The 25,767-nt window shown below is 55.9% G+C and overlaps 2 protein-coding genes across 2 annotated transcripts; one reads left to right on the top strand and one right to left on the bottom strand.

Annotated features, from left to right (window-relative positions):
* Positions 1–3,811: 3,811 nt before the first annotated feature.
* Positions 3,812–10,567, top strand: GRPEL1 (GrpE like 1, mitochondrial; the record flags this gene model as incomplete). The annotated part of the gene is made up of 4 exons (XM_080698044.1): positions 3,812–3,882; positions 6,840–7,002; positions 8,208–8,289; positions 10,221–10,567. Exons 1-4 carry the CDS (start codon positions 3,821–3,823, stop codon positions 10,565–10,567), a joined length of 654 nt encoding a protein of 217 aa, XP_080554170.1. The 5' UTR covers positions 3,812–3,820.
* Positions 10,568–15,085: 4,518 nt separating this feature from the next.
* TADA2B (transcriptional adaptor 2B) lies at positions 15,086–25,632 on the bottom strand (the record flags this gene model as incomplete). The annotated part of the gene is made up of 2 exons (XM_080698043.1): positions 25,351–25,632; positions 15,086–16,078 (listed from the first exon to the last, which is right to left on the bottom strand). The coding sequence occupies exons 1-2, from the start codon at positions 25,618–25,620 to the stop codon at positions 15,086–15,088; spliced, it is 1,263 nt and encodes a 420-aa protein (XP_080554169.1). The 5' UTR covers positions 25,621–25,632.
* Between the last annotated feature and the right edge of the window lie 135 nt (positions 25,633–25,767).

Here is a 25,767-nt window from a genome sequence, read left to right as displayed (position 1 = left end):
TTAGATCTGACTGTGCCTTCTGCGTCAGCTGGAGGAAATTTCCTGGTTCCAAAAGACTCGAAAGGTCAACTCCCCAGTCATCTCTGCCTCAAGGCCAGCTGCCTTGGGACTTAATTCCAAGTGCAGAGTCCTGCTCCGCGGCACCTGGGCTAGTGTCTGATTGAATAACGGGCAAGGGCTGAGGGACTGAGGGTCCATCTTTGGAATTCTGTCTGCCATACCCATCAAAACCCATGTCTTTCTAAAGGAAAGATGAAAATCCACCCTGCTGCAGGGCCATAGTACGGCCGGGGTTAGCAGCAGACACTTCTGGTAGTCAGATGTAGGGTCTGGCTTCAGCCCTGAAGCAAGCCGGCTCAGTGGAAGATGTCCTGAAAGCTCTTCCTCTCCCCACCTGCATGACCTTATGCAAGTCACCTAGCTGGCCTGAGCCCTACCCCCTCCTGGCCGCATCCTTGGGCTGACCCAAGAGAGGCCATCTTGGAAGCACCCCGTGCAGACCAGCAGGCAGCTGTCACCACCCCCACAGTGGAGGTGAGGAGATAGAAAGGAGATAGGCAGATAGGGAAGAGGCCTCATAGAAAAAGCTTAATTTCCTGCTCTTCCAAGGCTCAGAGATAAGAAGGACCCAAGCTTCACAAAACCATCTGTTTACTAATCAACAAACCCAGGAGACATCACTGGAGCAAGTCTGACACTCCTACTGAAAGGAGACTCTTCAAAGGACATGCAAATACCCTGTGCAAATTCTGAGAGCTGCTTCCCAGAATTCCCCAAATCCCAAACCCACCACAACCAACAGAGGACATGCAGACATATATAAACACCTAGCGCAGCCACAAAGATGGTTTTTCCCTCTCAGAAAACCCCTCCCCTTTGGGGAGCGTCTCTCAGATCGCGTTAGCCTTGAGAGAAGGTGGAGTGCGACATCAAGTCTGACCAGGGCCTCTAGGGGTGACCTGCACCTCTTTTCTGGCAGATTGCGTGGACTCTGGGAGAAAGTAGTTTGTAATTGACGGCACTTGGCTCGGGCAACACTCGGCTAGTGACCTGAAGGCAGCTGCTGGACACCAAAGCCCCGACAGCCCTAGAGGTGTTCTGCCACTTTCCCTATTCCTTTCTGGCAGATCGCGTGGACTCTGGGAGCAAGCAGCTTGCAACTGAAGGCACTTGGCTTGGGATACCCTCAAGTATTGTCCTGAAGGCAGCTGCTGGACTCCAGAGTTCCGACAGCCCCTTTGGGGTGTTTGGCCACTTTCCCCTATTCCCTGCTGCTTCCAATAAACCTTTTTACTCCCCTTCCTGCGGTCTGCGGGTGTCATTCTTCACTCGCTGCACACAAGAATCTGGTAAGGAAACGCCGAGATTCTTCTCAAGAAAGTTCGTTTATCTTTGATGAAACACCGGGTTTCTTCTCAAGAACCCCCCCCCCCTTTCATCTTGGGGGCTCAGAAGAAACCCCCGTTTCAGAGGTGCTGTTGTGCCATCTGCATGGCCTTCTTCTGAGGACTTTCTTCTTTTAAAATAACACCCATCCTTTAGAGGGGCACCGCATGCTGTTTAGTTTGCTTTTCCTACACCCTGCTGCCTCCCAGGCCCCGCTGGGCCGCCCATGACCAGTGTTGGACCGAGCTTGATAGCTGATCAAGCTTGAAGTCTTCTCACACAGAACCTCCTTCTCCAGGATTCCAACGGAGCGGAGATGATGTCGAGTGCGATGAAGTTCCAGACCTCAGGGTAGCCTTCCCAGGGCACCTGAGCAGATAGCGTCCCAAGAGCGGTTCCAGATGTGGCCACGAGGTGGCAGCACGGCGGGCCAGAGTAGGGGAATCCCATTGCTCTGGGTGCGGATAGCCGGGTGGCTGGCCTGGACTGTGCACTCTTCTCTGCACAGGAGGAAGACCATCTGATTGATTCTGAGTCCCCAAGAGAAAGGAAGCTACCATTACCATCTCTTTTAAAGCTCATAAATGACAAGATCCCAGTTTTATGGGTCAGCAGATTCAGGATGACAGCAATTAGGAGACTTGGGTAGAGCCGATGAGAAACACAGATGTTTAAAACTTTATACCAGAGCCGGGCGTGGTGGCGCACGCTTGTAATCCCCGCACTTGGGAGGCTGAGACAGGAGGATCGCACAGGTTCGAAGCCAGCCTCAGCTACTTAGTGAGGCTCTCAGCAACTTAGTGAGGCCCTGTTTCCAAATAAAATGTAAAAAAGGTAAAAAAGGTCTGGGAGTATAGCCCAGAGGTGCCTTTGGATTCCACCTCCAGTACCACCAAAATAAATAAATAAATAAAAAATAAAACTTTATACCAGAAAGCCAGCCATAATGGCGCCTACCTGTAATCACAATACTTGGGATGCTGAGATAGAAGGATCACAGGTTCAACGCCGACCTCAGCAATTTAGCAAGACTCAGCAACCTAATGAGACCCTGTTTCAAAACCAAAAAGGGGGGAGGCTAGAGTTATAGCTCAGAGATAGAATGCTTCTGGATGCTTCTGGATTCAATCCCCAGTACAAAAAAAAAAAAAGTTTATCCACCAGTGACGACCACTATCAGTACATCGCCACTTGTGTTTCACCTTTTTTTCTGCAGTGTTTTAAATCAAATTCCAGACACTGTAGCGATTTACTGGAAATGTTCCTGTCTGCACCTCTGACTAAAAGGACATTTTTCCATAACCACTGGGCTGTTATTTCCAAATAAAAGTATCAATAGCTCCAAATTCCAGTTCATATTCTAACTTCCCCACCATTTAGCAAAACTCTTTTCTACAATTGATTCGTTCTATCATGATCCGAATAAGTTCCATACATTTGACTGAATTCTCTTAGGTTCGTTTGTTGTCTACCAGTTCCGGTTCCGTTTTTCTCCCCGCGGGCCCCAGGTAGTCAATAACCAGGTCTTTTGTCCACGGAGCATCCCACATCCTGGGTCCGGCCGCGGGCCTCCTCTCACAGGCGGCACGAGCGCCCGGCAGGTAGGAGGCGCTCAAACCACGGAGGTTGAGTCCTGGCAGTCCCGGCGGGAGGCCCGGCCTTCGCAGTCAGGACTGCGCTGCCAGCCGAGCGCGGAGCGCAGGTCCGAGCTCCCGCGGAGGCCCCGGGCTCGGGGCGCAGCACGCTCCTTACGGGTGTGAGGAGCAGCCGGCTCGCTCCGATGGACGAAAGCATTCCAGCTGTGAGTCCACGGGGCTCCCCCAGAACGTGTTCCTGTACTCTACTTTCTGTGTGATGTCTTATTTTGAAAAATCAGAAGGTGAGAGCAAGCTAACACCGACAGGCCCCTCACTTAACATCGAACTTGCTGGGGCATCACCTCCGCTTCCCAAGTCGCCTTTCCGCTGGCTGAACGCGGACGCAGGCAGCGCGGCGGCGCCGGGAGCGCGCCCTCCCGCCTCTGAATCGGCGCAGCCGGCCTCCCGGAGCGCGCTCGCCGCAGGCCGGCGGGGTCCCTAGAGTCCCTACGGCTCCCACAGCCCGCGCCGACCCGGCGTCTGGGCGGGAACGCGGCTCCACCCGCGCTCCGAGCGCCCGCCCCGCCCTTCCCATTGGCTCTTCCCCGCCTCACCCCGCCCACAGAGAGGCTCCTCCCCTTCTCCTCTCACCTTTCACCTCACTTTGGACTCCCAGGGGCCTCAGACCCCGCCCACTGAAGGGGGGGGGACTGTTCCGCCGTGACTCGCTATTATTGGTCACTACTATGTGTCCATCACAACACAAGCGGTCTCAGATTGGCTCAAGAGAACAGGTGGGGCGGGAAAGTCGGACCGGCGGCCTCCGCGCATGCCCCGTGCGGGCGGCAGGAGCAGTAATGGCGGCTCGGTGTGTGCGCCTGTCGCGGCGCGGTCTCTCGGCATTGACGTTGTCTCTCAGGTAAGGGCGCCTGGCCTCCCTGGGCTGAGGAGGCAGCGCGGGTCCTCACCGCCGCTCCGACCCCGGCCTCCTCGGGCCCGCGGCGCTCCGGCGCGGGACTCGGGCTCCCCTCGGGGCCTTATCGCCGGGGCCGCGATCCCGGGCTCCGCCGCGCGGGACGCAGACCACCCCACCGGGCCTGCCCCGCGCCGGGGCTCCCGGGCGCCTGGAGCGGAAGCGTGGGGCTGGGGCTGGGGCCGCGCGCCGGCGTCTGCAGCGAAGGCCCGCGGCCCGCAGGTGCGTGGTCCCGCGCACCGCCCACCGCCGCCAGGCTGCCCGGCTTTTCCTGGGGTTGAAGAAAGTTGCCAGCGGAACCCGCCACTTGTCCAAGGTCACGTAGCGAGGCGCTGCCCGGCTGGGTGGGGCCTGGACGTCCGAGCTTACGAGTAGCCAGCGCTGCGCGCACGTCTCAAGGCCAGGCCAGCTCGGGGCAGTTCCGTGGGACCGATTCACGGGCTTTTTCCACTCTGCCGATCGCCCCCTTCACGGGCTTTTCCCACTCTGCCTCAAGCTCAAGCTCCCGCTCCACCTTCACCTTCCTGGGAGTGTGAGGTCAAAAGGGCAGCGAAGCCTGCTGTGGGCAGTTTGTTTAGACAAGTGCACACTCCCCACCGAGGCCTACTAGAGCTACCGCCCCCTGGGGCTTTTCTTTTGGTTTGTGTGTGTGGTACTGGGGATAGAACCCAGGACTGGAGATTGAACCCTGGGGCATCCTACCTCCTCTGAGCTACATCCCCAACCCTATTTTTCTTTTATTCTAAGTTGCAGAGAGCCTAAGTAGATGAGGCTGGCCACCAATCTGCGATCCTCTCTCCCAAATCCTGGGATTACAAACGTATGCCACCATGCCCACCTAGCTTCTGCTTTTTTTTTTTTAAATCTCACCTTTTAGTTCAGCAAATACTAAAGTACTTTTATATTGTCCCTCGGAGGATCTGCCAAGAAGCAAGGTAGTGACTAAATCCCGAGAAGCTGCTCTGGCCAAACCCTGGGTAGCAGCAGGGCAGAGTGAGAGCTGATACTTTTCCACCATCTGGTGAGACCAGGCAGGCAGGTGAGGCGAAGATCACTTACATTGCAGGCATGAATGCCAGATTAAAGTCGTGTACAAGACCACGGGGACCACAAAGTGAACCTCCTGGAGTACTTGAGTAAAAGGGCTTTTTTTTTTTCCAAGTTGCTTGTGGTTTTTGTATCTGGAATTAACTTGCCAGGAAAGTGACCACCAAGTCAGCCTCATTTGTCTCTGAAATTGTGGCTTTGTGGAAAGATGCTCAACTAGGGAGACCAGGCAGGAGAGCTGCACGGCAGTCAGCGCTCCAGAGCAGCTGCGTGTCCTGAGGGTGCCTCTCCTGGGATGCAGCCCAGCTCTGATTCTGGGCCCTGCTGCACTCCTTACGGTGCCCGGCTCCTGTGTTGGCGGGAAAAGGTCTGTGCAGAGCGGACCTACAGAAGGGCAGTGTGACTGTCAAAGCCAGGGCAGAAACAACTTAGAAGACAGTTTTCAAGTTCTTAGCTTTTCTTAAACCACAAGTAGAAATGTAACAAAGTTCATTGTTTTCTACCTCTGACCATAAATGACCATTCCTTTTCTGTAAGCCTGGGAGACATGGATACATACATATGCAGCATCTCAATTTGTCTTCACAAAAATAGGAACCTGTTTTATGTGGTCATGTGCTCCATTAACTTCTATCAGTGATGGCCTACGTGGAGGACAGGGGTCTCTTAAGACTTGGTGACTCTTTAGCCATCTTGGTTTACATTACACAATAGCCCAGTGACATTTTTCTTAGTGACAGATGTGAGTTCTTTCTCTGTAAGCTGCCTTTCTTAACAACACCGGTAGTGCATCCAGAGGACAACTACGTAATGCATGTAAGCATCTTTTCATCAGCTGCATGATACTCTGGGCTGTAGAAGCACCGTTTACCCATTTCCTTGTTTGTGAACAGTGTTTCTGGCTTGTCACAGCGCTGACATAAACATCCTTGTATGTGAAGCCTGTGTAATGATAACTTTCCCCTTCGTTGAGGCAGTTGTCTTGAAGCCGAGAAGGCCAAATGCAGTGATTGTGATTGGACGGTGGCATAATTGGAGCGTCTGTTGGTTCTGGTCAAGAAACCTGGGATTTAAGACAGACGTTAAAGGCTTTGTGACCTTGGGCTTATCACTTAACCTTTTCATATGAGAGCACTTCCAGGATTCATCGCCCCTCATCTCCTGTTGCCACACCTTTTTTAGGAGTGCCCTATTTCTGAGGTGCGTCTTCCAGTCCACCTTAATCCTTTGGTGTAATTCTCAGCTGTTCTGCAGTGTTCCTCCTGGTCCCACCACCCCAGGCTTGCTGCCTCCCTGTCCTGTCTCTCAGAGCGTCTGAGCACAGTCTTTGAGTATAGGTCTCTTCCCTGTTTTGCATGACGCTAAGGCTCTGTGTGCAGGTCTCACCCAGTCCATATTTGTCAGCAGTACCAGCAGTGGCCTCACCTCTCATAGTAGCTGCCCCATAAAGAAAAGGTGGGGTCTGGGCCTGGATCTCAGAAGACTCCTAGCATTCGAGAGGAGGAGCTTAGGTACACGTGTTAGTTTAAGCAGGTATCTTAAAAGGTCTTGTATAACTACAGTCACAAACCGAAACAGCTGGGATACATTCTGAGAACTATGTCATTATTAGGTGATTTATTACAAACCTAGCCTAGTAGACACATGGGCTCTGAGGTATAGCCACCGTCACATTTGTGGTCTGTTGACCAAAATAATGTTATGTGGCATATTTATCTTTATTACATTTGAGATAGATCTGTTTGCCCCCAAAATTCAATAGCAAATAGCTTAAAATTATCCCACATTCTAAACTCTGTATTTGGCTTTAACAAGCAGAGGATCTGTCAGTTTCTGACCTTTGGGTTTTGCTGTAGGTCCTCTCCTCGGCTGCTGTGCACAGCTACAAAACAAAAGAACAATGGCCAGAGTCTGGAAGAAGACATGGGTCACAGTGAACAGAAGGCAGATCCGCCGTCTACAGACAAGATCCTTCTGGAAGAGAAGGTCAAGTTGGAAGAGCAGCTAAGAGAGACTGTGGTAAGGACTCGTGTTCTCTTGTAGGACACTGGCCCAGCCGAACTGTTTCTCAGGCATCCTCACAAAAGATCCCATGTTTCACTGATGACAGATCAAAGCTAGAGATGTTTAGTCACTTGTCCACCACCACTGAAAGTGGTCTTTACGAGTAGGAATGCTCGGTATGGTTGTTAAAGCTGGGGCTTAGGAAAGAAACCAGAAAATTATAGGTGTAGGGGCACACATATGGTCATGTGTTGCTTGTGTGGGGTAGGAGTTCTATGGATTGGCTAGTAATATGATAAAGCAGAGGTGGCACAAATCGAGTTCCTTAAAGACAACCGGGCGTGGTGGCACACGCTTGTAATCCCAGCATTCAGGAAGCTGAGACAGAAGGATTGCAGTTCGCAGACAGCCTCAGCTACTTAGTGAGACCCTTTGTAACAGTGAGACCCTGTTTCAAAACAATTAAAAATAGGGACGAAGGTGTAGCTTGGAGGTAGAATGCCCCTAGGTTCTATCCACAGTACCAAAAAAATACATATAAAATATACATATATATACACTAGAGCCGGGCGCGGTGGCGCACACGTATAATCCCAGCATTTGGGAGGCTGAGGCAGGAGGGTTGCAGTTTGCAGACAGCCTCAGCTACTTAGTGAGGCCCTTTGCAACTCAGTGAGACCCTGTTTCAGAAAGTAGTCGGCCAGGCACGGTGGCATCTGCCACCTGAGGTCTCAGAGCCAGGACCTGGCCTGGCGCGGGCTGCCTGAGAGCCCTGTGTGAGCCTCTGCACTGTGACCACCCATGACTGAACAGCTGCTGTGCAGAGACCTGCACAGAGCCGGGCAGTAAGTGCTACAAAGGGCGCTCGGTGAGCGAGCCTGTGGGAAGAGTGGTGAGGGGTGAGGAAGGGTCCAGAGCTCCCGTGAGCAGTAAACAGCGAGCCCTTGGGGCTCACGGCAAAGGTGGGGGGTTCTCCATGCGGTAGAGGCCTCCGTTTCCCCCAGGGAGGCCGCCCTCATCCCTCGCCCTGCGCTTAGATCAGAACGGGGAGTCGAGCTCACAGTGCTTCCTCTTCACTAGACATAGCGAGGAGGTGTAATTAGTCCTCCGGATTGAGCCTCTGCTATCCAGAAGCACAAAAGCACTAACGGATCTTGTGTGTATGTTGACTTGCAGTTTGTAATGTTGATTCGTGTAAATCGTTTTTCTTTTTTCTTTAGGAAAAATATAAACGAGCTTTGGCAGATACTGAGAACTTGCGGCAAAGGAGCCAAAAACTAGTGGAGGAGGCAAAATTATATGGTAACTTAATTTATTTATTTATTTATTTATTTATTTTGCAGGTCTGGGGATGGAACCCAGGGGCATTCGACCTCTCAGCTACATCCCTGCCCTATTTTTTATTCTTTATTTTGAAATCGGGTCTCACTGAGTGCAGAGGGCCTCACTAAGTAGCTGAGGCTGGCCGCGAACCACGATCCTCCCGTCTCAGCCTCCCAAATGCTGGGATTGCAAGCGAGTGCCACCACGCCCGGCTTATATGGTAACTTTAAATATTACGTGCTTGGGTCCCCAGGAGAAGATAATAGGAACAAGGAAGGGGCTGCCCCTTTGTACGTACCAAAGCAAGACTGGGCGGCAAGTGGGCACCCAGCAGCCACCCCCCACCCCATATCTTCAAGATGAATTGGCAGTTCAGGTGTCCACTGAGGGGCAGCGGTTACACAGCCGAGGCAGTGTAACCCCGTGGGCCTCCCCTTGCAGACCTGGGGCCTGCAGTAAATGGCTAGCATGCCAGCTCTCCTTCCCATCCTCGAGCGGTTGCTGTCACTGCGGAGCTCCCCGTGCCGCCTGCGCTGTCGCCATTGGGTGTTTTGTCGCCGCCTTGCATGGTACAGTGCAGTTCCCTGAGGCTGGGTGACTTGCCGCACCTCAGCACATCACGAAGCTCGTCGGTGCTGACACCGACCTTGCCACACGTCACAGGGCGACTGTGCCTGTCGTGCGAATGGGACCTGAGGCCACCCTTGGAGCGTTTGCCGAGGGACTCCGGGGTGTGGATGAGGGATGAAGGGGAGGCCCCGTGGCTCGCTGCGAGTCCTTTCTGGGAACACTTCCTCTCCTTGGGTGCTGCCACCTGTGTGTCCCGCGGTTACTCCTCATTTCTGGTGATATGCGATTGGGGGCCTGCCTCGCCTGCAAACGCCTGGGCTCTTCCCGCTAAGTGACTTCAGATTAAATGGCCTTCACACTCAGGTCTGTCTTCCAGGACCCCTCCTGAGTTTTAGACCTATACTTCTTTCTTTCTTTCTTTTTTTTGGCGGGTCTAGGGATGGAACCCAGAGGCATTTGACCTCTGAGCTATATCCCCTGCCCTACTTTTTTATTCTTTTTTTTGAAACAGGGTCTCACTAAGTTGTAGAGAGCCTCACTAAGTAGCTGAGTTTGACCACGAACCGCGTGATCCTCCAGTCTCCGCCTCCTGAATGCTGGGATTACAAGCCTGCGCCACCATACCTGGCCATACATCCTTCTTGACATCTTTGGAAGTCTTGAGATGGTTTTGTTTTGGTACTGGGGATTGAACCCCAGGGGCATTCTAACTCTGAGCTGCACCCCCAGCCTTCTTTTATATTTTTACTTTGAAACAAGGGTCTTGCTAGATTAACGAGAGTCTCACTACTTGCTGAGGCTGGCTTTGCACCTGCACGCCTGTCTCAGCCTCCCAAGTACTGGGAGTACAGGTGTGCACCACCACACCCAGCTTTGAGGATATTTTAAACTTCATCTTCCCCTTTACCTGGCTTGCTTCCTCATTTTAGTAAGTGAAACCAGCTCCCACCTCAGAAAAGGCTTTGGGGAATTTTTGTTCTTGTTTTAAATAATCAAGGCAAAGCCAGGCATGGCAGTGCGTGCCTGTATCCCCAGTACTTGGAAGGCTGAGATAGGAGGATTGCAGGTTCGAGGCCAACCTCAGCAGCTTAGCAAGGCTCTTACAAGTCAGTGAAACCCTGTTTCAAAAAGAAGAGAAAAGGGGGATAGCTTAGAGGTAGAATTCTCTTCTGTTCAATCCCTAGCACCCCCTCCCCCCAACACACACAGTCATGGCATCAAAATTCTGGGGTGAACGTAATTTGGCCAGGCATTGTTAAGCAGCCTGTGTGCAAAGTAGACGGTCTGGCCCACCCGTGTCATTGGTAGGAACTGTGAGCCGTCTCCTTTCACCCTGACAGGCATCCAGGGCTTCTGCAAGGACTTGCTGGAGGTGGCAGACATTCTGGAGAAGGCAACACAGAGCGTTCCAAAAGAAGAAATCAAAGACGACAACCCTCACCTGAAGAGCCTGTACGAGGGGCTGGTGATGACTGAGGTCCAGATCCAGAAGGTGTTCACCAAGCACGGCCTGCTCAGGCTGGACCCCGTCGGAGCCAAGTTCGACCCTTATGAACACGAGGCCTTGTTCCACACGCCAGTCGAGGGAAAAGAGCCGGGCACGGTAGCACTGGTCAGCAAGGTGGGGTACAAGCTGCATGGGCGCACCCTGAGGCCTGCCCTGGTGGGGGTGGTGAAGGACGCCTAGCGGCCTCCTCGGGCCTGTGGCTCGTTACGTTGCTTGCTGTAACTCTTTAAAGGTGGAGCTCTTGTTTCTCATCTGTGAGTACCTTTGACCTTTGTCCAGCCTGGTTGGACGGCTTAAGCAAGCAATGGCTAAACAGAAAATTAAGCCGCTTGCACAGTTGCGTTCAGGAACTCTGATTCGGGAGTCTAGTCACTGGTTCTTAGTACCACGTGTTTAATAGCCGCGTACTTCCAGAAGAGGGACACCAGGACTCTAGAGTGTCGTGAATAACACTGTATCTGCCCAAACTGGTGATTGCAAAGTATCCTAAACAAATAAAAGGTCTTCGGGAATGGCTTGGCTGCCTGGCATGCCCGTCTGCGCCGCGGGGTCCGTGGCGCGGTACAGCGCTGAGTGAGCCGCTGGTGGCCTTGGCCCACTGCGCAGCCCGGGAGGGAGGCCAGCTGGCTCGCAGAGGGTCCTGCTGAAGAAGACGAGCCTGCTTTGAGAAGAACGTGCGCTCACGCAGGGTTAGTGTCCAAACACTGCAAACGGGCAGCCTGTGTTGTCTGTGGAGGTAGGAAATGAACACATGGACGTTAGTATCAGCACCGTCTTTATTTTGCCAACTGAATTTGACCAAGTAAGTTCCTTTCTGTGTTTTGCCTGTCTCAGCGTGTAAACCTATATTCAGCTAAGGTCCCGTAAGATGGGCCACCTCAGAATACCAAGACCACAGTCTGGCTCTACTTTAAATGTTTAATTTTTAAATTTCGCTTAAGAGGATTAAAAACACACTATGTTTATTTTCCTACCTTCTGTAACGACCTTTTGTCCTTGGGTGGAGACGCAAGCATGAGTCTTCCCCCTCCTCCACTCTCACCCTGGAGCTGTGCGTGGTATACTGGCGCCTTGTACATGAGACAGCAACCCTCCGGCAGCTGCAGGCACTGGGCACAGGCCTGTTACAGTGGACACGGACCACAGGAGTGACTGAGAGAAAGCCCCGGCTGCAGTCACAGCACGTGAGCTGTGGAAGCGGACTGGAAACTGGCGGAAGGACCTCCTGCTCCTCATTTACAGTCACCCCTAGGGCTTAGGTCGAATGAGGTGTGTGATAGATAAGTGAGAAGAAAGGGCCTTCTGTCACCTTCGTTAGGGTGGGAGGCCATCCCACTGCAGGTCCAGCTCCTGATTAGGAAACACTAGGGCATGGTCCCTGTATTTTGCCAGTAATTTTGAAAGAGGCAAGTAATAGTCCAGTAGTAAAAAAAAAAAAATCTCAATTTTTCTACTTTAAACATTTTCCTCCTTTCCTTTAAAGCTGCCTTCAGTATTCAAAACGACCTTATGGAACTGAAAGCAGTGTAACCGTAGAGGACCCATGCCCGGTCCAGCTCCGCCCTCTTTGCGCTGTTCCACTGTGGGCATGCCCATTCGCCTCCCAGCTCGCCTGCAGGACAGCCTGAGCGAGGAGGTGCTCGACGCGGCTGCGTGTGCTGCCCTCCCTGCCTTCACAGCCACAGCCGCCGCTGCCAAGGGCCCAAGAGAGCAGCGGTTTAAAGTTTGCTAGAGAATAGGGCATTGCAGATGTTGTATTTACACAAAGCACTTCCGCATCCTCGGTTTGGCCTCCTGGGGGAGGACTCTGTGAGATAACTCCTTTGGGGGGGGGGGTTACTGGGATCAAACCCAGGGCCATTCTACCCCTGAGCTAGAGCCTGGCCTGATTATTCTGAAGCGGTCTGAGTTGATGAGATCAGCCTTGAATCTGCAGTCCTCCTGCCTGAGCTTCACCAAGTACTGGGATTATAGGTGTGCACCACTACACCCATGTTCCTTAGAGTGTATTTCAAACATCCGCCACTAGTAGGAAAACATCTTTTAATACGTACACACTTGCACTGGACATTAGATCTGTTCTTCTCCGTTCTGATAAAGCGCCTGGGTGAAGGCGGCATGGGCCAGGCTGTACCAAGCGGACAGTCAGAACTAGATCGGACTCCAGTGACCCTGAGAAGGTTCTGGGAGCCAGCCTGCCTTGCCACAGGACTGGTCTTTGGAGGGAGGGATGGCTGCTGTCAGGGACCGGGCAGCCCGAGAGGTTTTCTGCCCAATAGGAAGCAATTCTCGGGAGTGGGGGGTGCCAAAGTGCCACCCTAAAGCACGCCGCGTCTGCTATGCCTCGTTGGCACGCTCCTACATCTGTGCACTCTAAAGACCCCGAGAACAGCGGAGGAAGAAGCAAGCGGTGACACTGTTTTGTTCTCAACTTGTTTAATATGTCAAAGGATAATAAAAATGGTAGTCAGAGTTGCAGTTTTAATACATTCTTGGAATGTTGGCCTCCCAGAGAGCATTACTTCAAGTAGCCGAAGAATGACCTTTCTGGACTTTAAATTCTGCAGAGACCTAGTTCCATAGGGTTATGGCGGCTCTGAGCTAACAGCAGAGGTGAGGGCTGATGTGCGAGCGGCAGCAGGTAGGCGTAGGAGGCAATCCATCCTAAAGTTACTTTCCCTTGGAACAACATATTAATACTTCAACATAAATTAATTATACATTCATCATGGTGTTTTAGAACAGTCAAGCCTAAATAAATTCTTCATACCATCAAAAAGATATATTTACATTAAAACTGCATAAGCACAGAGGTTTTCACTGGCTAGCGCTTGGCCTGGGCCACACATTTACAGGATCCTCTGCCTCTCAAGCTTAATGCAGGTCTGGCTATCATTTTATAGGAAATAAGACTAAAACAAAACCTCACCAAGCTAGGACTCTGGTGTTGTAGCTACTCAAGGAATGAAGGACAGCTGAAGCCAGTGGCCCAACTGAGCTTGCATCAGCCGCCTGGCAGACCCGAAGCCCTACCCGAGCCCCCAGCTCCAGAGGACCGTCTGGGGCCAATTCTGCATTCCGTCACAAGAGCCCAGCAACCCGCTTTGAGAACCACCGGCTGAGCACCCAGGAATTAGCACCATCGCCGTCCTGCTGCGTGGTGGCTCCAGCTCGCTGACCATGGTCACCTACAGGCGGGGCAGGCGGCGTGGAGCGCCTTGGGCAGCACTGCTGCTGAGCAGGGATGCAGTCTAGTTCTGGCTTGGCCAAGGGCGCGTCAGCAGCCCACGGCGCTCCGCAACCAAATCCACATACAGTGTATTTGAAATATTTTATTTAATGCTGAAAAACTTACCCTAAGAGAGAGAGGATGTAAAGACAAAGGAAAAGGCACGTAATCAGGCTGTCCTTGGGAATGAGGAGGCTTTTCTTTGCAAATAACTTCACTGTAATGTAATTTCAAGCCCATACATTCTGGGAGGTAAACAGGCTCTTCTACCTGTGGGGAAAGGGACAGATGAGCTCGGGAGGGACGTGAGTTGGCCTGTGGTCACTCCAGGGACTCTAAAGCAGGGTTTGGGCGTGAGAATCCTGAGCAGCTGGAAGGCAGGCAACCTTCCTAAGTTTGGAAAGGTACCATGCCCATCCTTGAAGAGGACCCCAGAAACAGCTTGCATGGGGCGGGTAGGAGCCCTTTCTGAGTCTGACTGAAGCCTGAAGGGAAGCGGCACACGGGTTCCGAGGCACAGCCCAGGCACCCCTGCCAGCCAGCCAGCCCCACGGCTCTGCCCGGCCATACCCTAAACAATACACTTAGCAGGGCTCACGTGGTCATATTTTTCAGTGGGAAAAGTACTTGGAATTGTGATGAAAATCCTGAGGAAGCTAATGCCCGAACTCAGAACCCTGAGCACTGAGCCCTGAACTCTTTAAAATGGGGTCTTCCAAGAAAACGCACTACAGGGGGTCACACATTAACGGGCACCCCAGGGACCTGAAGCCCCACTGTCCCTACAACCCTCCGCTAACCGCTTTCCTGTTCTCAGGACAAGGGTGCGTCAGGGGAGCCTGCCCAGGGACAAGCTCTCCCCGAGCAGGCGGCAGGGTGGGCTAGGCACCTGGGCCCCCAGCTCGCATGGCCACTGCTCACAGGAAGTGGAAGCTCGCGTGGTCGCTGTGTAAGCGGTGTGAGGAAACGTCCGAGCGAAGGCCCCTCCGCCCCACCTGCTTCTGCTCCACAGTGGAGGGCTCTGCCTGGGCGGCCTCCCAGTAAAGTGCCGGTGCCCTGGGCCACACGGCTGTCTGCTGGGGGCAGCGGTGGGCTCAGAAAAGGGGCGCCATGGCAGCCCTGCCTGAGAAGAGCTTGTCGGCCCAGCAGGAAAGCCTCACTCCTGGCGCCCACAGCACAACAGTTTTTGTACCCTAAGGGAAGAAGGCTCACTCCAAACGGAACGCACAAAGGCAAGTCGTCATCTTAAAGGGCTTTAGGACTAAGTCAAAGTAGACACATCTTGGTCTCCCCCATGACCCAATAAAGGATTGTTACTATTGCTTCTTTCAGAGGACCACAAAGAGAATCTATACCTTAAAAAGGAATTCAATTTGTCTAAAAGCGCAAGGATGTGGGAAGGACGTGCTCCCCGGCCCTCCCCAGTCCAACGTTTGGCTCACAAGCTGGCGGCGAGAGGCTGGCCTCCCTCAGGACGCGTCCCTGGATATCCAGCCGCTCTCTGTGAGGAAGTTCAGGATCCGCTTCTTCAGCACTTTGTCCAGGTAGCTGGGCAGGCGGCTTTTGGAGGGGATCCCTTGCCGCTTCTGGAGATGGTCCTTAATTATAATGGTTTTCACAGTCACGTAGCGCGCCGGACTCAAATTCAAAGAGTTACAGAGCACCTTCTCACGGTCCGACAGGAGCTCGAACCCAGGGAGGTTCTCGATGGCTGCAAACTCGCTGTCTTTGCCGTCCTCCTTTCCCCGCTTGGAGCCGGCCATGTTTTTGTTCTCCTTCCTCCTCTCCCGTTTGTGCCTGGCCGCCTCGTACTCGGCTGACTCTTCCATCTTGGTGATTCCGTTGCGCCGATACCGCTGCAGTTCTCTGATCTTGGCCCGGAGCATCTTCTCTTTGTGCATGTTTTCAAAGAGATCGTCGAACTCCTTGCAGGACATGAACTGGTAGAGCGGCCTCAGTTTGAGCCGCAGCTCCTTCTCCTCCTTGGTGACCTTGCGCTTCAGCGCCTTCTCTTTCTCCCGCTTGTCCTTGCCCAGGAAGGCCGGCACCAGGTTGTAGTCGCGGGCGATGTTCTTCCGGCGCTGCCTCTCCTTGAGTTTCCGCACGTACATGTCCACATGTGCGCGCTTGAGCTCGATCTCCACGTCATCATCGTCGTAGTTCACCGAGAGCCCGCTGATGAGCGTCTCGGCGTCCTGGTCGTACTCGATCTCATAGTCATCCCGCAGCGGCATGTAGCCCAGCTGCTGCTGCTCGGCCACGGAGATGTCCAGCGGGGGCAACGGGGTGGTGAGACTGGGCGAGAGGGGGCCGCCGCTGGGGCAGGTGTGGTCGGTCACCCGGTTCGGGATGGTGTCGGGGATGCAGGCCTTGCCCAGGTTCCCGTGGATGTACATGCTCACGTAGTGTTCCATCACTTCTTGGGGCGTCCGGGAAGCTCCAACATGAGCAGCCATGTCTTCCTGCAACAACAACGTTCACAAGTTATTTCTAAAGCCAGACCACTGCCTGTCTCACACGAGCCCCACTGGGGGTTGGTTTACTGGAGGACCTCCCCTGGCCATCGTTACCCGCCCTCCGGAGGCACTGGGGTCCCTTCTCTCCAGGTCAGTGCTGCAAGGAACCTGCGCTGATCCTGTGCCGGGAGAGACCTGGAGAGCTGTGAGCACAGCCCATTGTGGGGCTGGCGGCGGAGCCGGGATCTTCCGTGGGACGGACGAGTGTCGGACCCTTCACTCTCGGGCTGGGTGCCCTGGGACAGGGGCAGGGACGGCTGTGACTGAGGACCTGACCACAGGAGGGCGCACGCTTGTGTTCCTGCCTCCAGGAAGGAGAGGCCAGCCAAGTGCTCTGGAAAGCCAGTCTGTCTTTCCCGGGCAGAGACTGCAGATGACAGGGCCTTGGCTTTTCAGGGGAGGGGCCTGCTTCGACTCTGCCACTGGCTGCAAGCACACCCTGCTCCTGTCCCTGGCAGCCCCTGAACACAGGGTTATTAATGGGAGGAAACATGGGACTCCCTCAATCTTTCCCTTCTGCCAAGAGGCCTCTTCCTTAAAGGCAACCGCTAAAGCCACTTCAGAAAATAGCTGCGCCAGTGTGCCCTAATTCACCCAGCCACACCCGTGTGCCCGCCAGCCCAGCCCACGGCGCCTCCCCACAGCCCCAGCTGCCCGGGCGGGAGGCAGGCCACTCTCCACGCAGCTGAGCCACGCAGCTCCCCAGCAAGCCGGCCCATCCCTGCAGCACCGTGCTTCTCAGGCCCACCACGCATGTCTAGCTGGGCGGCGTGGCAGGAAGCCTCCACCTCCCCAGGCTCCTCTGGGGCACACACGAGTCAGGACTGGGGACCTTCCCAGGAGACCTGGAGCTGTGGGTGCAACTTCACAGAGCAGGAATGAAGGTAGCGGCCCACCATGAGGACTGGTGCTGAAGGCAGACTCTGGGCTTAAGGGCCCAAATGACATGGCCCCTTCTCTTCAGAAACATCATCAGCAACATCAATTCTGTTCACTTTGTTTTCTTAGGAAGTATTTGGGCCAAACACAACACCAGGTCGTGACTATTCCCAGATGGACACTTAAAGAGTGTGTGACCCAGGCTGGTGGTGGCCAGTCTGAGCCAGGGACCCCCTCCACAGGGAACGGGCCCGCGCCATGGGAAGGCGCAGTACACGCTGCAGGGACACAAGTTCCCCTAGTACAGCAGCCCCGAGGGCTCATTATCCTCCCACCTCCTGCGGTGGCTGCTAGGCAGACAGAATGACCGACCAATCTAATGGGACACAGTGCCTGGCCTCTGCTCTGGGAGGGAGGGGTCCTGTCCGGCAGAGAGCCTCAGCAGACGGCCTCACCAGCATGCCTGCAGGCAGGAGGGCTGGGCCTGCTAAGGCGAGGCAGGGCCAGCAGGGCCCACCTCGGCCTGGCGGCCTCTCCAGCAATAAGCAGCCATGTGAGCCAAGAGGAGGGGCCTCCGGGAAGTGTGCCTGGGCTGAGCTCCCAGGCCAGTGGGGCTGGGGTCCTTTCCCCAGGTGCTCAAAGGTGCCAGGCTGCTTGTCCAGAGCCGCATGGCAAGGGGCAGCGTGGCCCACCACACCTCGCTTGCAGAGAACTGTGCTCTATAAAATATCATTATACTTGGAAGCTTTTAAGGTTAGCACCTCTATGCCAGCCTCCAAAATACTTTTCAATGTGAGTGTGTGAAGTCTGGGGCCAGCCACACTCCCTAGTCCAGGCCTGCAGGTCCGTCCTGGGCCAGCCTGTCCCTCAGTGCTCCCCAAGGCCAGCAGAAACTGGCCTGGCGCAGAGCTGCTCTCTCCAGGGGTCCAGGCCTGGCTCCACCCTCCTTAGCTGTGTGACCTGGACAGACTGTGACCTCTCTGTGCCTTCAGCTGAAGTCTGGAATAATGACAAGCACCACTGGGCAGGGTGGCGAGGAAGGCATCAGGGCCAGGTCCACGGCAGGCGAGCCATCCCTGCACCTGGGGCCCGCTCCGCTCATGCAACTGTGCCTCTCCCTCAGGCCCCAGCCCAGGAGGCTCCACCAGTGTCTCCGTTCAGCCCTGCTGCTTGCTGGTCTGTGACCCAGGATAAGACCCAAATGAAAGAAACGACAAGCAGGACGTCATCTCACTAAAAGTCCTCACGGCAGCCCCACCAGAGCGCAGGTCGTTACTGCCCACAGCTTACTCATCGGGAAAGCAAATCGGTGGCTGCCATCAGGCAGGGCCAGCCAACATGGAACAGGGAGGTCCCACCATCTGCTCAGGGGCAAATGCATCACCACAGCACAGAGCGCCCAGGTCCTGCGCAAGGCTGGACCATGGAGACCACAACCCCTGCACCAAGTACAGCAGGGGCCACAGCTCAGGCAGGGCCCAACCTCGAGGTCAGAAGGGGCGGCGTGATCGCGGGTCTCACACAGCTTGCCTCCTACCAGGGCAGTGCAGCCCTTCAGCACCCATCTGCAGCCACGCAGCTCCACTGCCAACCCCGCCTCACCTGGCCCTGGAAGGGCCACCTGCTCTTCCCAGTGGGCTAGGGCTGAGCTTTGGAGCGGGGCGTGCACTGTGTGAAGCCTCACCAGGGCCAGAAGGTAGGCTTTCTGGGGATACTGGGTAAGAGGGCCCTGCCAGGAAAGGGCAGCCATGAGCAGGGCTGCCTCGGAGGAGCATCTGGGCGCGGGCGGGCGGCGCATGCAGGCTGGGAACAGGAAGCAGGACTCGCAATCCACCTGCCGTGTGTGTGGGCAAGGGAAGCAGAGCCAGGGCCTCTGCTCCTGCGCTACAGGAGCCACTGCCCGCCACACCTGCTGGGTGCTGTGAGGAGGGAGGGAGGGAGCCTGTCACCCAGAGGGCAGGGAGGGAGGCCGAGCAGTGCTGGCTGGCCTCCTCTGCAGCTCCTGACCTGCCACCTGGAGGCAAAGCCTCCCTGGCGCAGACTGTGGCTCTCACAGGAGCTCCTTATGCCACCTTCCCTCGAGAAGGTCCCCACTGGACAAAGCTGCCTCCTCCTCTTGGCCCAGCCATCCCCTCCCATAGCCAGGCCACGCCTGTGCCACCACATCTCAGGGCTGTGCAGCCAGGCCATGCTGAGAGGCCTCAGCACAGTGCTGTCTGCCTCCCGGCTCCCCAGCTCACAGGACGCAGCTGGCCCCAGGCCACTAGCTCTCACTGGCCAGCAGCCTGGCTTCCTGGGGTACCAGGGTGGCCCATCCCGTTCCTCCTGGCCACAGTGGAAAGCTCTGTAAGCCTAGTTCTGGGCACCAAGCAACTGGGCTGTCATTAGCTCCAGTGAGCCTCAGGCCAGAAGAGGGAGGGACAAAGAGCTTTACAAAGTGGTATGCCCCTGGGGAGAAAGAGGGTGCCATTTTCTCAAAAACTAAAGCGAATCCCATGAAGCAATTCTGCTTCTAGGCACTAAAAATAGTGTGGAAGAGAAGCACGTTCAGCAGCGCTATCACAATCACAAGAGCTGAAAAGCAGAGACAGCCCAGGGATCCGTGACCTTGTAAGTAAAATGAGGTACACTCCCGTGATGGAATATTATTTGGTCATCAAAAGGAAGAAATTTCTGGCACATGCCGTAATATGGATGAAATCTGAGGACATTGTGATACATGAAATAAGCCAGTCACAGAAAGGCAAACAGTGCATGATTCCAACCCATGAAAGGCCCCTGGAGTCATGAGATCCGTAAGGACAAAGCAGAAGTGTGGCTGGCTGCTGGGGCTGGGCAAGGCTAGGAAGCTAGTGTTTAGTGGGGAAGCGTTTCAGCGTGGGAAGAAGGCTTTCTAGAGGTGGCCGCACAACAATGTGAATGTCCTAGACACCACTCACCTGGCCACTTAAAACAGGCTCCTGTGGCCACGCAGTGGCACGCACCTGCAATCCTAGCCATTTGGCAGAGTGTGGCAGCAGGTCACGAGTTTGAGGCCAGCCAGGGAAACTCAGCAAGACCCCGACTCAAAATTAAAAGGCGGGGGAGGGGGGTGTTTCAGTGATTGAATATCGGTGGGTTCAATCCCCAGTACCCCAAATAAAGTTAAGATGACAAATTTTATGTTAAATATATTTTACCAAAATAAGAATAGCTTTTAGGTGGCACACACCTGGAATTCTAAGCATCTGGGAGGCTGAGAAAAGAGGATCGCAGATTCAAGGCCTCAGCAACTTACACAAGACCCTCGGGAACCTAGAGGGGCTCTGTTTCATAAAAACAAAAAAGGCTGGAGGTGTATCTTGGAAGGAGGATGCCTGTGGGTTCAACACACACACACACACACAAACTGCAATATTTTTAATAATCTAAAGGCTTTTAAGTGGCATGTCTAAGTATTCCACCTGAGCGCTTCTTGCTGGCCCACCCCTGGGAAGCTGTTAGAAGTAGAGCCTAACAGCCGGGCGTGGGGGCACACTTGTCATCCCAGCACTCGGGAGGCTGAGACGGGAGGATCGCGGTTCAAGGACAGCCTCAGCCACTTAGTGAGGCCCTTTGCAACTCAGTGAGGCCCTGTTTCAAAGTAAAGAATAAACAATAGGCCTGGGGATGTAGCTCATAGGAAGAACGAGCCTGGGTTCCATCCCCAGACCCACGAAGGAAGGAAGGAAGGAAGGAAGGAAGGAAGGAAAAGAGAAAGAAGAAAAAAAGAATAAGAAATAAGAGCTGGGAGTGTAGGCCGGAGGTACAATGCCCCTGGGTTCCATCCCCAGTACCACACACACACACACACACACACACAGGAGCAGTGCAGCCCGTGCCCCTCCTGACCTGGGACTCGAGGGGTGAGCAGCGCAGCCCAGCACGTTCATCAAGCACTGCCAGCTGCTCCTATAAACACGGAGGTTCAGGACTGCCGCTCTGCCCAGCACCCCTTAATGTTGACTACCTGGTATTTCCAGCCCTTCCTTAAAGAAGTTCACAAACGCCACTGTCAGGATGCTAGTGGGCTGGTGACCACAGCCCCCAGGACACAGAAAGCCTGGCCCTGGGGAGAGGGGCCCTGCCTAGGAGCTCCGGGCACCCTTTTCCCACTTGCCTGGCTTTCCAGGAGCCCCTCACAGCTTAGTGGAAGCAGGCCTCCTGCTGTGCCATCAGGAGCCCCTTCCTTCAGCACAGATTCTTCGTCAGGGATGGAGGCCGGGACCTGGGAAATGGAGGCTGCAAGTCCCTAGTCATGCCTCATGCCTGGGGCTCAAGGGAGGCTTTGCAAATTGACACCACAAGCTCATCTACCTCCTTGGGCCACCCCAAGAGATGGTCCCCAATGCCAATCCTCTGCTTCAGGAAGCTGGCTCCTGCCTGACCCCCAGTACACACCCTTGCGTGTCCCCTGCTCCGCCCAGCCACCTGGCCAGCCTCCCGTCCTTCCCAGCACCCGGCGCCTGCAAGGTCACCGCCACTCCCAGCAGCGTTTCACCGCAGGCTGGCACACAGCGAGCACGGGGCAGGCCCAGTCGCTGGCTGAGCAAGCATACAGTGCAAGGCCCCGCACCCTGGGCACCGGCCTTCCCTGCATGGCCACCTGGTGGGAAAGAAATGGCCACTTGCCACTCAGGACGTCACAACCACCAGTCTCCGACAGGGAGCCGAGCAGACGGCACGGTCCGCAGCCGCTGGCACCGTGCGCTGAACTCAAAACCTACAGAGCTTGCCTGAGCCTGACAAGGGCTCAGCCTCCGACTGCCCCTGCAGGAGCGGCCTCCTCAGCCTGCCCCGCTGCCGCAGCCAGTGCTTTGGGGAACAAACCAACGTTCTTAAATGATACGCACGCGCGCATGTGTGTGTGTTGACACTGAGGATAAAGCAGGGGCATTCCACCACTGAGCTACGCCTCCAGCCATATATATATTTTTTAAATTCCAAAACGAGTCTTGAGGCCGGGCACGGTGGCGCACCCTTGTGATCCCAGCATTCTACAGGCAGAGACCGGAGGACGCCGTTTGTGGCCAGCCTCAGCTACTTAGCGTGGCCCTTCGCAACTCAGTGAGGTTTGATTTTAAAACCCTGTTTTAAAATCAAGAATAAAGCCGGGCGTGGTGGCGCACGCTTGTAATCCCCGCGCTTGGGAGGCGGAGACAGGAGGATCGCGCAGGTTCGAAGCCAGCCGCGCTGGCGTAAGAGACCCTGTCTCAAAAATATAAAATAGGTCTGGGAGTGTAGCCCAGAGGTAGAAGGGCTTCCAGGAACCCCAGAACCACCAAAAAAATAAATAAATAAATAAAATAAAATAAAGAATAAGAAATAGGGCTGGGGGTGTAGCTCGGAGGTACAATGCCCCTGGGTTCCATCTCCAGTACCGCAAAACAAACAAACAAAAAAACAGGTCTTGCTAAGTTGCCAAGGATGGTCTCCAACCTGTGATTCCTGTCTCAGCCTCCCAAGCACTGGGATTACAGGTGTGCACCACCATACCTGGCTAAAGGCCCTGCGCTTCTCTGTCTGCGTCCTCCAACTCAGAGCCAAGGGACCCACAGTCTGGTGCCTCTCAACACCCAGCAGACCTGCCCTGGGGCCCCTGGGCCTTGGCCAACCCTTCCCCAGGGTCGCCAAGGTCTCATCCCCGTCACAGCCACACCTGTGCTGACCGTCCTCACCCTCTCCTGGCCTGTGGCTAGCCTTCCTCAAATACAGCCTGCTCTCCCAGGCCCTTCGGCGACCCCCGCCCCCTGCCTCCTCAGAACACCCCCAGGAACCCTATACAAAGCACAGGAACCCAAGAGCCTGACACCACCTGCCACCTGACTCAAACCTGAGCAGGCCTCGTCTCCCTACACCGCCTCCTTCTCCATGCAACCTGCAGCCCGCCAGCTGGGCCCAGCCCTCAGCCAGTGCGCCAGCCCCCCACCCTCCCATGGGGCCGCAGCCTGGCTCCTGCCGAGAGCCCTTCCCAGCTGCCCACACCCCCACTGCAGCAAGGAGGCGGCCTCCGACCCACATTACTCAACGCTCTTGCCCCCTAGGCAAGGCCCAGTCGGCCATCATGGGCCTGTGTCCAGTCCTGGCTCTATCACGTGAGCCGTGGGATCCTGGACAAGTAACTGACGCTCCCGGCTGCCGTCCTTCAGCTGTGAGCTAAGAATGAGGACCCTCCCCACAGAGCTGCTGCGCAGACCACGGTAAATGTAGAAAGAGCCTGGCACAGCAGGGCACGGGTACGCGCCTGTGGCCATAGTACCTAGGAGGCTGAGGCAGGAGGGCTGTAGGCTCGAAGCCAGCGTGTGGCAACTTACTGAGACCCCCCCATTCCAAAATAAAAATAAAATAGGGTTGGGGAATATAACTCAGTGGTAGAGCACACCTAGGCCCAGTCCCCAGGACGGACGGACAGGAGGGAGGAAGGCACGCCTAGCACAGCACTGGAACAGGCTACATATGTCCTACCTGGGCCAGGGGTGTGTGACTTCTGGGTACTGGGATATAAGCTCCGAAGAGAAGCACACACCAAGACGGAGAAGAGCCTCAGGTGGACACAGTGAAGGCCAACAGGTGAAGCCACGGGTCGGGCCGCCGCCGCAGACAAGACGGAACAGCCTCCTACTCCAGGACGCCCGCACCTGCGGCCCCTCAGCAAGAGGGTAGCTCGGGCCCACCCTGAGCCTCCTGATGGCCCAGCAGGCAGCAGGCCAAGCCTGTACCAAGGCACGCAAGCCCAGGGCCCTTCCGTCTGCGGCCAAGAGACTACGGACTGCCTGAGCCCTGACCGCCACTCCAACAAGCTTTCCAGGGTGCTCAAGTCTGAAAAGTACTGTCCCATTTCCAGCCCAGTCTCTCCCACAGGCTCCCTAGGTCTTAGTTCAGGAGGGGAGGGAGTGTAGACAATGCAGCTGGGACGCAAAACTAGTCCATGGAAACCTCCTACCTAGGGCTACGGAGAAGAGTTCAACAGATACACAGAGAGCTCAGCTAGCAGCTGCCCAGCACTTGACGGCGCTTTATCTGGCCCACTATTTTCAGCTGTGACTGTGGCGATAAGCACAGCAGGAAGGGAAGGGAAGGTCTCTCTAAGGCACTGATGATGGAGAAAGGTCAGTCACTGGCCGCGACTGCAGGAAGAAAGTGACAGAAATAAAAAAAAAATGGCGGAGGGGTAAACAGTGAGATCCCCGTCGTCCACAGACGCTGGGCAGCCCGGAGAACGGTGAGGCTACCTAGCAGCCACTAAGAGTCCGAGAGAGGTGACTTGGGTTTGAAGATCGCCCTACTGTGGGCGTGAGCTGGGCTGTAGGAGCTGGGACGAAGCAGGGAAGGCCAGAGTTCCAGCCAGCCTGCACTCGGGTCCGGGCAGCGCCGAGGCTGCACACACTGAAGGAAACGTGTGAGAAGACACTGGGGGTGGCCCCAGTTTGCAAGCTGAGTTCAGAGGGAGGACCGAGGCAGGTGGTCTGACCGGGAGGGCAGTTTAGGGAAGAGCTCCGGGGCCCAGGAGCACCACACGGTAAGCTCCCCGAGGGCAAGGATGGCCTGCTCTCCTTCAGAGCTCCTCACCAGCCTCATCTCCACAAAGCAGATGTTCACTCACACCAACAAGCTGACAAGGGCAGGGTGGGGCTGCTGCAGGGAGGCGGCGTGGCCATACTCTGTAGAGCAGCGTCTCCCCTAAGGACTTGGGAGGAAAATAAAGAGTCCAGGGCCCCAGAATGGCCGGAGGGGGCTGCTCACCTGATGCAGAAGAAACTGAAAATGAAAGCGGCGGGTTTGGGAAGAGGCGCAGAACCACCAGCTCAGAGTAGGGAAAGCTCAGGTCCCGCCTGGCTTCCCCAAGCCCACGACGCCTGAAGACGGCCACATACCCTCAGTGGCCGCGGTGACGGCGCGGCCAAACGTTCTCATTCTTCCTTGCTGGCACAGACGAGGAGTGGCCAGAGGGCTCTTCCAGACTCCCTAGGGAATGACGGCCTTGCTCGGTCCCAAGGAGACAGGCTGACACTCTGGCTAAATGAATGGGTCGGGCTGCGCCTCTTGCCCAGACAGCAGCACCTCTACAGAGCCTCTGACAGCAGCTCCCGGGCCCTGGCTCCCGGGACAGCCCCCTTTGTTCACTAGGTACTGGCCACCCATCCCACGGGGTCCCGGGTGCCGAGGGGCCCACTGCGGACCTGGGCACGGGCGGCCACACGGCGCCACGGGGCGGGCGCGGGGGAGGCAGGGAGGCCGGCGCGGGGGAGGCCGCCGGCGCACACCTGCCGCCCGCCCGCCCGCCCGCGGCCCGCGGCCTCTCCCCCCGCCGCGGCGCTCACCCAGTTCCCGAAGCCGAACTGCTCGATGGCGTCCAGCAGCAGCTGCTCCTCGCGGCTGGTCCAGCCGCCCTCGGCCTCGGGCCCCCAGAGCGTGAAGCGGCCGCCGTCCACCAGCTGGTAGCCGTGGTAGCGCCGGTGGTGGCCGATCTCGGCGCCGGCCGAGAAGCACTCGGGGCACAGCTCGATGTCCTGGCACTCCGTGCAGCGGAAGCGCAGCGGGCTCACCTCGGCCAGGCAGTACACGCAGTACTTCTTGCCCAGCTCCGCCATCTTCCCCCGCTCGCCCGCCCGGCCCGCCGCGCCCCCAGCCGTCAGCGCGCCGCCGCCCGCCGCGCCCGCCGCCGCCACGGCCGCCCCCACCCAGGCGCCGCCCGCGCCCGCCAGCCGGGCCGCGTCCCGCCGCAGCACGCAGGCGCC

This window comes from Muscardinus avellanarius, assembly GCF_963383645.1.
Source record: "Muscardinus avellanarius genome assembly, chromosome: 6".
Taxonomy (NCBI): domain Eukaryota; kingdom Metazoa; phylum Chordata; class Mammalia; order Rodentia; family Gliridae; genus Muscardinus; species Muscardinus avellanarius.
Note: the sequence above shows the minus strand (reverse complement) of the source record. Positions and strands in the feature narration are given on the sequence as shown.